The sequence below is a fragment of the Lithobates pipiens genome, unplaced genomic scaffold, assembly GCF_037356315.1.
Source record: "Lithobates pipiens isolate NorthernLeopardFrog02 unplaced genomic scaffold, aLitPip1_a1.2 Scaffold_16, whole genome shotgun sequence".
NCBI lineage: Eukaryota > Metazoa > Chordata > Amphibia > Anura > Ranidae > Lithobates > Lithobates pipiens.
In genome coordinates, this window is record NW_027507748.1 from 381,556,856 (window position 1) to 381,569,103 (window position 12,248).

The 12,248-nt window shown below is 38.6% G+C and overlaps 1 protein-coding gene and 1 long non-coding RNA gene across 5 annotated transcripts in view; both read right to left on the reverse strand.

The window, feature by feature from the left end:
* Nucleotides 1–511: 511 nt before the first annotated feature.
* LOC143984387 (uncharacterized) lies at nucleotides 512–1,412 on the reverse strand. Its single transcript, XR_013274824.1, has 3 exons — nucleotides 1,179–1,412; nucleotides 885–1,025; nucleotides 512–807 (listed from the first exon to the last, which is right to left on the reverse strand). It is a non-coding gene; the product is annotated as an uncharacterized LOC143984387 (long non-coding RNA).
* A 10,626-nt stretch (nucleotides 1,413–12,038) lies between these two features.
* The window catches only part of RAD51C (RAD51 paralog C), a 169,974-nt gene continuing 169,764 nt past the window's right edge, over nucleotides 12,039–12,248 (reverse strand). For all 4 annotated transcript variants that reach the window (XM_077482230.1, XM_077482231.1, XM_077482229.1 and 1 more), the window contains one exon: nucleotides 12,039–12,236. In XM_077482230.1, coding sequence (XP_077338356.1) covers nucleotides 12,135–12,236 — 102 coding nt within the window. In that variant the 3' untranslated portion in view covers nucleotides 12,039–12,134. The remainder of the gene's footprint in view (nucleotides 12,237–12,248) is intronic.

Genomic DNA, 12,248 nt, shown 5'->3' on the forward strand with positions numbered 1-12,248 from the left:
AAAACAACTGGTATTGAGCATTGAAAGAAGAAGCCACACATTGTTGAGTATAAAACATTTTACTTCAAACACAATCACAAGTGCATTATAAAAGGGTTTTTTAACAAACCAACCTCTTGGTGTATAACATGTATGTTTGACAGTATTTAGCCTTTTTTATGACTAAACAGGCATGTTTAAAACCATAACATAACATCCTCAACTCTAAAGTGAAGTGCAACCCTTCCTCCAAATTAAAGTAGGTGAGAGGCAGGCGTTGCACCCCCGAAACACGTCCATTGATCACCCATGATGGGAGCTAGCACATGTTGACACACTGGGCCTTATTTCAGAAAGGACAATCCACTTTGCCCTACAAGTGCACTTTCAAGTGCACTTGCATTGCAAAGTGGTTTTGCTTTTTTTAAATAAGCCACAGTGTGTCAACATGTGCTAGATCCCATCATGGGGGATCGATGGATGTGTTTCGGGGGTGCAACCTCTTCCTCTCACCTACTTTAGTTTGGAGGAAGAGGTTGCACCCACAAAATGTGTACATTGATATCCTATGATGGCATGTTGACACTGTGCATCTTGAAAATTTGGCTTTGCAATCACATTAAAACACATACAATAACGACAAAATTAATTTTTTTTTTGGTTTAGATTTTCCTAAAACATCAATGATGTTGCTCAGACTTTTTTGAACATCATGGATATTTTGCTTGAGCTTTTCTAAATCCCGACTGCACAGCATGATCTCACTGACGAGTACTTGTGCACTTGCACTGCTGAAGTGAGTTTCTTCTTCCACAACATCCACATCACCTAAAAATAAACACACTGTGTATTATAAATATGCAGGCATCCATCTATTACCTGAAGCTGTGGTCTCAAACACTGACCTGTTGTCGACACCATTTCGACCACTTCACTAACCACTTCCTGAGCCTCTGCATCCACATTCTCAGCTTGTGTGCTGAGTTACCTTTCTTGTGTAGGTGTGGGGTTACTGGTGTCCTTAGATGTCCAAATTCTTTTCTCCCCTATGTGAATACAAAAAAGGTATACTTAGCAGATATTTTAGGCTAGAAATAGTAATATGAAACATTGCATGGAAGTGTCATCCAATTGTCTGTTTTGGCAGAGTTCCAAGCTGAAGACATGATTTTTTCCCTTTCAAAAGCTGGACTATTTACCTGTTTTGTGCAAGTTTCACACATGGAGAGACCCCTAGTATCCACTGGAGCACCTGCGTGGGACAAAATAAAAAGGTTATTATGGTGTTCCACACTATTGCGCCTGCATCCAGATATGTAAACAGCTGCTGAGTGTCCTCTCCTTACACTGAATCAAGTTGTCATTTCATTATAGTTTCAAACACATCTAGACAACAATATAATAAACTTCTTTAGGCATGAACAAATGTAGTTAACCTGCATCTGCCAAAAACGTATTAGTGGTCGAATGAACAATGTTAAATACCAACGATTACTATGCCCACAAACCTCAAACTTGGCATTTCAAACTGTACAACAGTAAAGAAAAGCACATGGACCAGCACGAAAGTAATGATAATAATAATAACACACGACAAATACTTTTTTGCAGCACTTTCCTGATCCTTCTATACTGATCATGCTCCCTCAATTTCAGGTTTCCTTAATTGCTCTTTGGATTGTCATACCCCAAAATTCCTGTTCAGACTCCTCACAACTTTAGTCATGATCTTGGCCTCTCACATTCAGCAGCAGATGACCTATATGTCCCCAGGCTGTGGTACTATGACAGCCTGCGTTTTTTGGCTGACCAGACAGAACCCAGACCATCGCTACAACACTTCCTTCCACATCAGCTGAGGCTCCTGAAGTCCAACCTCGGCCTTTTACCCAGGAAAAAGATGTGGACTAGCTCAGCTTGTCCCAGGCATTGTTGATATTTCTTGTCAAAAATTGAATGATGTTAACTAGATGTTGATAACTAATTTCTGAGTTATCAACGTCGTTTACATATCAATAGACAGTAGTAGCCAAAAATGATTGGGACAAGAATGAAAAATGCTGGGGTCAAAATATCTTTTCTATTTGTTAACATTCAATTTGCAACAGTCATGAGCTCAAAATTATGTGTAATTGATGACCAAAAACCTAAAATTATTTACCATTTTCCATACACAGGAAAGTCTCAGCCAGGTGAACTCACACCTCAAACACACCTGTGTGAGTTTGACCATGCTCCTCCACCACCTCCAGCAACACCACCAACCCCAGAGCCACCCCACCCACCACAGCAGCATGGAAGGAAGTGTTGAGAGTAATGGCCTGGGTTCGGTGTGGTCTGGCAAAAAACGCAGGCTGTTGTAAAACCACAGCCTCGGGACATATATGTCATCTGCTGCTGCTCCTGATCTCTCAGAGTCCTGGACCGTATTGTGCTCCCCATTAAATGGACTCCTCAGGTGACCAATATTGACAGCCAAATAATGGATGTCTGCCTTGGGGTACAAACGCTTCACCAATTCTGGCTAATTAGCTATGTGTTTTACTTAAAAAAGAACAGTTTGTGAGTAGGCAGGTACATTTCAAAAATACAATCTCAAATTAACAAGGGACACCAACATAGTTGTATCATTGAGGATAAAAAATACAAGATAATAATGGTGTTGTGGTAACTTGACACACAAAACGAAAATAAAAATTATTCCGGAGAACGCGAGAAAAAATAAATAAATATGGAGATCACTAGAAAAAAAAAGAAAGAAAAAAAAAAGAAGATTATTCTGGAGATCAATAGAAATAATAAAAAATAAGTTTGTCAGAACTCTGTGAATATCAGCAGCAAAGCAACTTCATTATTATAGCATTATAAAGAAGAGAATGAGCTGCATGGAGAGATTTCATCATTTGCCACGTGATGAATGTAATATCTCCATTACCAATGCTAGTTTTACAAGACCGAGCGATTACTTGATTTTGAGCATGTGTGAACTTTTGTGTGACGGACTTGTGTACACATGATCGGAAAGTCCGGCAACAAAGATTTGTTGGTGGAAAATTTGAGAACCTGCTAGCCAACATTTGTTGGCAGAAAGTCTGACAACAAATATTCGATGGAGCATACACACTGTCGGACTTTCAGCCAACAAGCTCACATCCAACATTTCCCGTTGGAAAATCCGACCGTGTATACGCAGCATAAGGCTTCTCAAATATAACATACATTCCATGCATCATTTATACACAACACTTTAAAACAAGAATGTACAGCAATGTTTTCCTCTGCATCAGGTTATTTATTTATTTTTTCGAAATATGCCATTGTGTTTTTTCATCCTTCACTTTCTGCTAACATTTCCCGTCGGAAAAGCTGACTGTGTGTATGCAGCAATAAGACTCCTCACATATAACATACATTCCATGCGTTATTTATACACAACACTTTAAAACAAGAAAAGACAGAAATGTTTTCCTCCGCGTCAGGTTTTTTTTTTTTTTCAAAATATACCATTACGTTTTTTCATCCTTCACTTTCTGGCTCTGTGAGCAGGAAGCAGATGCACAGTATTATTCTCTTTCTTGATTCATGTAAACATTACAACCTTGACATTTAGCTGTCGCTTTATTACAAGTTATACTCCTGGAATACAATTAGATGTTAGCAGACTTTTTTTTCTTCATGTTATATATACAGATATTTATTGTTGACAGATGTATTTCTACACTGGCAAAATTATCTAAACATTTTGAGAAATCAAATGGTCTTAAAGTTACAATAAGGATGCATAATAGATAACATTTGTTTTCCATATTTCATGACACTTTATGAAGTTGTTCCAAAGTCAAAATTAGGATTTGCTCCTACAATGCCCAGTCTAAGTTATCTTTAAATTCAAATTGGTAAGGGCAACATTTCAAGGTTTTGCTCTGCTCGTATATTTAAAGAAGTATCATTAGAGATTTTAAATCTGATCGAATCTCCAAGGGGGCCTAATACATTATGATCCCATTCTGATTTGTGATGCCATTGCTAAGCTAGCATGGTGACAGCTAGCGCCCCCCCACCAACGTCTGACCATGCTGCTATCAAAGAGATGTAAATATATAATGGAAAGAGTAACAGGCACACAGAGAGGGGTGGTGACAGTGGATCAGGCTGGATTCCATATACACAGGCTTTAGGATACTCATGCTGGATGTGAAGAGGACCTGGGATGCCAAGCAGCCAGGAATACATTTATAGGTGCAGGTACAAAAGCTGCATCCACAGGTTTACTCCCTACGTAGGTGAATGAGTAGACTGCTAAAGTTAGCCTTCAGCTTTACCTGTAGTCTTCCTCAGGCTCCTCTCCTGTACTAATATTGCTTACTCTGATTTCACTGTACATTGTGAGCCGAGTCGCATTGATGTGAACGAGCACCATTGAAAACAATGTGATTTCCATTGTCTTGCGATTCTGTGCGACTCAAGTCACATCAGAAATTGCATTAGTTTGAACCAAGCCTTACAACAACCAACACAATCAATGTATTAAGATACAAAGTGTAAGATGGGAAGTTAGGTTAGGATTAACATACATTCACACTCCCCTTTTGTGTTGATGCTTGACAATTTCAAGATCAGACTGTTTCACTCCTTTCCTGCCCGGGCCATTTTGCAGATTTCGTCACTGTCACACTTTGAATGACAATTAGTCATGCAACACTTTACCCAAATAGTATAAATGTTATATCATTTTTTTTAAGACATATAGAGCTTTCTTTTGAATGTATTTAATTGCCACTGTGTTTTTTATTTCTATCTAAAGGAAAAAAGATTAAAAAATAAATAAAAATCTGCTATTTTTTCGTCATACATTTATGCTAAAATGTATTCTGTAATGCTTCTTTAGTATAAATAACCCATTATTTAGACTCTGTGAAAGTCATACCCCAATGACACATCAAGACACCTTCTGCTATGCCTCCCGATTATGGAGATACATATGTGAGAATGTAGGAAACAAAATGATTTTATTTTTTTATACAAAAAGCTGGCCATTAATAAGAAATATCTAAAATATTATAGTTTTACTTGGAATCACACCCAAAAACACATTCTGCTACTCTTCCCAAGTGTGGCAATACCCTATGTGTGAAACTAGAACAGAAACACCCACAAAAGTACCACATTTTCTAATTTTTTAAGTGCCATGGTGAGTCTTTTTAAGACTCAATTTTTTTGCCACACGTTTTGGAAAATGCAGAAAGTTACACAGAGTTGTCAATTTAATAAGATATTTTTCACACACAGCATGGGAATACTTAGAATTACAACTCAAAACACATTCTACTACACTACTACACATTCTACTACTAGAAATTGTATATTGTGTACCACACAAATCAACCAATTGTATCAAAACCAATGTGCTACAATGGTCCCTTCATACGAGTAGTCAAGGAGAATAGTTTAGTGTAACGACACTATAGAAGTTCCTGTTCCTAAAGGCCAAGCAGGCCTAGCCTACTGGTACATGGCTGCCCCCTGGAATGCCATGTTATGGCCAGAAAGTACAGGAGGCTGAAGAAAGGAAGAACAAAAGAGTTCTTGTGGTTCCACGGGTGCGGTTGCCAATAGGGGATAGCTGGTACTGGTATCTAGCAGGAACATAGTCAGTTGGACAAATGTTGTGGAAATTTTATGTGTGTTTTATGTATTGTAATCTGTCTCCCTGTGTCTGATTTAACCAAGGAATGCTCTAGCAGACCGCACTTGGGCTAAATTGGGACCAGCGGTAAAACTGTCAGTATGAAAATCTTCTCATGGGCTTGGAAACGCATTCTCTGTGTGTGTGTGGGCGTTTGTCGGTTTGTAAGTATCAAGTGCAATGCTGGGCTTTTTGCCTTCACATGTCTAGGCACATTAGAGAAGCGGAGTCTGCATAATGAGAGAAAAATATTATATCTCTGTTGTGGCTATCCCTTTTGGATACATATCTGCTTTTATAAGAGGACATTGATATCTGCCTTGTTGGCAACAGCAGTAGCAATGTCCCCGCAGATCTGGTCAAGCCTGTAAGAACAAGTAGAATGATTTTACTAGATACTGGTTACTCTGAGCGGTATTGAGTGGGCTCCATGCTGTTGTGGCTAGGCGGAGAGCAGTATACATGCGTCAAGTGGATGTGCATGTGCACTTCTCCCTCCCACCCCTGTGGATGCCCTCCCATTTAGTGTAATTTCCTGTGATGTCATTTTGCACAGAGGAAATGATTGGCTGTTGGGGCCATGACTTCCTGTTTGTCATTTCCTTTTGTTGCCGAGGAAAAAAAAGGTCTCTCGATACTACAGTAGAGTCTGCACCAGGCCAAAAATTATGGTCCGTTTTCTTGTGCGTTGCCTCTTTTTTTTGGGGGAAAAAAAGAGGGAGAGTGGAAATAAAAAAGAAAAGAAAGTAGAAAAGAAAGTAGATTAAAGCTGAATCTATCTTTTGAAAGAATTTTGTATATTGTCCTGTTGTTTATTAATACCTGGCAGCTACAAAATAAAAGGTAAAACCAATACATGAATTGTGTAGACATGCACACAAAATCAGGACAATATATAACAGTTTAAAATAAACTGGTCAGAATAAAAATATGGGAACATATTACTTACTGCAAGTATTTGGATTTTCATACCCTTGATTCCCTGCCTGGTAAATCACTAGTCTGAAACAAACATTTAGCTAAAATAAATTGGCACATTTGCATTTTCTGTATCTGAATTTTCTGTCACGCAGTTTTTAGTTACAATTACTAGAGGAGACAGGAGGATGAATGTGACGGAGGCTTGCCTTTAACTGATACACTCTAATAAATTCACCAGCTTGGTTTATATTGGGGGAATCTAAGCTCAGAGGTAGCAGAGCTGCAGAACAATATAGACTCTAGTAACAAGGAAAATTACTCTGGCAGTGAGAATGTGGATAGATGCGCAGCAATCGCAAAACAGGCCCTGGTGATAGGTAATTGTTATCGGATCGGCAGATTAGGTGAAGTTTGTAAATGCTGACCAGTGTGTGGTCACCCCTGGGGCTTTGTAGATTGTAGTGAAAGTAGGACACGCCAAGATACAGGATGATACCAATGACAAATTTAGGGGAATAAGGTCTTAACATATTTTTATCTAGTTTGATAAACTCAAATTTATAATATCAAAGGATGATGGCACTTTCTAAAACAGAGAGACAACAGAAGCTCGGGAAGTTAAATATGCAGCTGAAAAAAGTGTTCAGAAAGGAGAGCTGGGTTCTTGATTCTAACTTCTTAGCTGGCTACAGCTTTAGTGCTAGTGATGGACTGCATCTTAATGAAGAGGGGGCAATTGCTGGGAGGAATAATGGTTAGAAGTTTGAAGTACTTTCTAAACTAAATCTGGGAGAATGAGTAAAGTATTAGGAAATGTGGGCAACAGACAGCCTGGAGAGAAGGGATTAGAAGACAAAATGGATATATAGTGATTGCAGTGTTCATCTATTCTTAGGTGCAGAAATTCATATTAACCAATGAGAATTCATGTTGAAAAAAATGGCAACATGAGCAGCTAAGTTAGAAATAAATACATCACAGGACTAGCATTGCCCCTATAAAAAATAAAAAAATAAAGAAGAAATAAGAAAAGATTGGTGGGAAGTTAGACAATATCTTTACAGCAGAATTCAATACCAAGCAGCAGAAGTAAAAGAAAACACAATCTTGAAATGTATAAAAAGTTAGATTAAGAAATTAAATTTTTTATAACACTTGTAAGGTCATATCTAATATATAGGGTCCAAATCTAAGACACTAAATAAAAAAACAAAAAACATAGGCATTTGGGACTGGTTCCAAAATGGCCAACAAAGTTACTCATGGATGGAAAACACCTGCTTGCTGTTAGAAAAGGAAAGACAATGGATCCATGAATTACAAACATTTGCCGCTAAGAGGTTAATAAACAGCTAAACCTCAATTGCTTTCTATGATCCTTTGGAAGTTCTAGGAGATTACCTGTTGGTGCTTTTGGCACCCTGATTCACGGAGAAATGACAGGCTGAACAATTATTGATACATATGTTCCCTGACTGGATGGATATCCATTTGATGGTCTTCTTTATACTTATGTGTTCTGACCTTGATCTCTTTGGCAAAATCTTTGACATATATGTGCTAATTTTTATGTTTTGACACTTTTTTCCATTAATGTTTTATACAAGACTGATTCTTCTGTGTAGTTTTCTGTGTGTCTATACCCTTTTTAACCGGAAGCCTCACTAGGTTTCCATACCCACTCCTTTTGGTTGGAATCGCATGCTTTTTCCAGTGCTGTTAGTCTTGGGTTTCTCAACTGCAACTATTCATATATCTTGTCTAGTCCTCAGGTTTCTTAACTGGTTATGAAGTATTGATTTACATTTGTACAGTAGTATGCATTCCCATCTTTGTGCACTATGTTTTCTGTGGATCTACTGTCTGTCTTTTGTGAGGTGCTGTTCACACGCTTACATTTACTTTTGGCACACGTGCTTTCTTGGTTTTGCATTGTATTTTATTTGTGGCTATTTATCATTTGTTGCTATGTTGTCCTAGCACATCACTTGTTAATTTATCATTATGTTCTGCTACTAATTATGCACTTTGTAATGTCATTACTAGGGGGTATTGTTGGTAGGTGAGACTTTGGGTTTATTGGTCTTTTCACCTCTATGTTGTAGTGTCTTGAGAAAAATGGACTGAGCTTCATCAAAACATCGGCAACAAAATACTGCTGTTTGGATCTATCTACTCTGCAAGACCTGTGAGTGCCTCTATACCAGTTTTGGAATATATAGCTATATCTATATGGAAAATGCCCTATTAGATTGCATTTCAGTAGGAAGAAGTACAGGAGCAGAAGCTGTGTCGTGTCTTGCATCGAAATGACTTTTGTACTATTTGCAACAAAAGGCATTGCCTTTTGCCAATGTTTTTAAAGAGTGAAAGCGCTAGTTATTTACATACCAATGGCTGCTGCTCTAAGGAAATTTCAGTAATAGACATTTCTAAACACCAAATTGGTCACTAAAATGTTAACTAGGAAATTTACATTTCAATGTGCATGTTGCGTGTGCAGTCCCAAACTGTTCCAAGCAAATTTGTCAGACTATTAGATTTGCTGTCGGGAAAGATTATAGTCTCTGGTCTGAAGCTGCGCAAAGATATGAAATCACGCCTGCAATATCTGAAGACCATGAAGTGATCATACTTTAGTATGAAAATGACATAAACATGCATGCTTGACTCAGCTAAGTGTTTGTGTAAGAAACCTCTGGCCTTACGTCATAGGAACCAAGGTGATTAACAAGGAAAATCCATTTCAATAAAGTATTTTCTTGAGATCTCTTGGCCAGGGAGTGGTTGCAGCCTGCTGGCACACGTACAACTGTGCCTTGATCCAACTGTGGTCAGCCAGTCATTAAATGTTTATGGCAGGTTTTTAGTCTATTTTTTTTATACATATTACTTATACATAAAGATACCATTTATAGAAAACCTAGTACTAATACAAAACGGGATGACTGCATAGATGACAGTGTTGCCTCCAAGACAGCAATGCCTAACATGGCCTGGTTGTCAGTGTTACTGCTGCCTGATCGCCAACTCATTGAAAGTTTGAGTGGGGGCTTGGCAAACAGCTGAGGTCAAGTGAAGGGCACAACAAGAATCAAGAGGAAAAAAAATAATAAAAAGTTATATCTAGGTTCATATAATTAAATTTATGCCACTTCTTGCATGCATTTAAAATGTGGTGACGCTTGTTCCAGATTTTCCTCAAATTAGAGATATGTATTTTCAGTTGCTTTTTTGTTTACAGGACAGGAAGAAAAAAGGTACATCTCCTAATCCCAACGCTATAAAAAAAAAAAAGAAAAAAAAAATGCTTTAGAAATACTTTATGCTATACTTCATGCTTTTGATTCTCTAAGACAGGGGTGCCCAAAGTTTTGAAGAGCGAGGGCCATCAAAGCGACTTTGTAACCGGTCGCGGGCCAAAATAAGTGTAATGGGAGGATGACAGGTCTGTATCTACGCTGCATATGCAGAACGGATATGTACACAGCCCATGCTACTCTATGGGCCCAACAATTCAATCTGGGACAGTTCCCCTTCCATTTTTTTTTTTTGCGTATCGGATTGAAGGTAAGCAGGGGTAAATGGACAAAGAGGTGAATGGAGAGTCCCATTGGGTCCTAAGGCTGCTTTGACAATGATGCGCCACCTGCACCTGGGGCTTTCCTGAAGGTTAGCTGCACTTTGCCGTAGTGCACTTTCTGAAAGCGCCCCAAACCCACAGGTAATAACAGAAGTCTATGGCTCAGTGCAGGTAACCCGCAGGTGCAGGATTAGTTTAACAGCAGCCTAGTAACGACTGAAGAACAGATATGCCCATATATACACTGATTTTAGTAACAAACACACCTTTAATAACAGTCTTCCATTCAGTTTTCCCCAGCTGTTGCTGTCCCAGGCAGAGTGCATTTGGTATCGATTGTGATAGGAGCTGGCGCTATACAGGAAGCATCAGCTTATGCGACTCTGCTCTGCAGCTTCTTGCTTTCTCTACTGCCAGCTTCATTCACAACACTGATGCTCTGGGATGATGGGTCGACAACCTGCGATCTGGGCTTGTCAAACCACCATCCTTAGAGCAGGAGGTCGCGGGCCACATCAGAGGGCTCCGCGGGCCACTGGTTGGGCACCCCTGCTCTAAGAGAATCAAAAAGCATAACATTCTATTTACCAACGGAATTTTGAAAGCCAATCGTGTAATTAATAAGCCAGCTGGATTAAAACTATTTTTGAAAACAGACTTTTAAATTAGTTTAAAAATGAAACAATTTCAGGAACAGATTTGTAAAACTTGCTACTTTTAGACAGCAGATATAATGGAACAGACATTTGACACGTTTTGTTAAGGTTGTTTACATGGACATTAGCAGGCTTACTAAATAAGGCACTATAAAAAGCATGGACGACAAAAGTCAGTTGCAATCCATGGTAAGCAATCAGATTTCAGTATACTGTTTTGCATAGCGAGAACTATTAAAAATAGCTCATTGGTTTCCCTGGGTTACCAGGCTTCACATATTTCTTAGCTGTAAAAAATAAATAAAAAATCTGTCTGAAATATTACCTTGTTGTTTGAAAGTAAAAAGCAGGGGAAGGTTAAAAGCCTCTGTCAGTTTTTATTGCCTTCTGGTGTCCTTATTGGAGATTAATCCTCACTAGCCTAGTTGGGACTAGATATGATGTAAAAACAAAGGCACAAAAAGAAGCACATTGTTAATTTGAGTAGGGAAGGATTATTAATTCTCACCATTTTTAGTGCTGTCCATACTTTCTTGTCCTGGTGAGTACAACAGCTCTCCTTTTCATGTATGGATGTCATAGGGGCAGGATGTGGGGGAAAAACAAATCTCCCCATTGCTGTCTTAGACAAAACTGAAGACGGACAGAGATTTAAAGGATATATACTTACACTTTTTGCCCCTCTCCTTGGTGCATACTTACCCTGAGCAGATAGCCAAGGCACTTGGCAGTAGTGCCCTGTAGGAAAAGGTAAGCATCTCTGAAGAGCTGGGTAGGATGAAGAGGGCAAACAGAATAAGTGCACCATGATCAGCTTAGCCTTTTCCTCTTTCCTAAACTATAAAAAAAACTTGGGCTAATATCAGATGCCTGAAAAGATGACTTATCACTAGCCTCAGATCTCCAGAGCCTTTTGAGTGGGTTCAAATGAGTTGAGAATCCGTAAAGAACCAAGGTTAACAGAAAATACTTTACATTCATGTAGATGGCTTCGGGGTGGCAGGTCATCAAGTTGAATGGATATAATGCCAAAGACATATGATGGCTTTACATGTAATTTTTAAAGATATATGTAAATTATTCCTATTGATTCAGCCACATTCCTTGTGCTATGTGAAGGAACCTGCTTTCACACCTGATGTGACAGATTTAATTAACAACAGTGAACAGCAGTCTTTTAGAGTATTGAGAGAAGAAAGGATCCTTCAATATATAAATACTTCAAAAATATTTATTAGATTACAAAATATAGTCATTTGTTATTGATAAAATCCATGTGTTTGGACAGTCAGCAAAATGGAGCTTTATCTTATTCTGTGTCGTCTTCCCTAGGGCGCTTACGTGGATTTATTTCAGGTTTTGAGGAGTCCATCTCAGGATGAGCAGTTTGCACATCACGGAACCCTTGGTGCTGCAAAATATC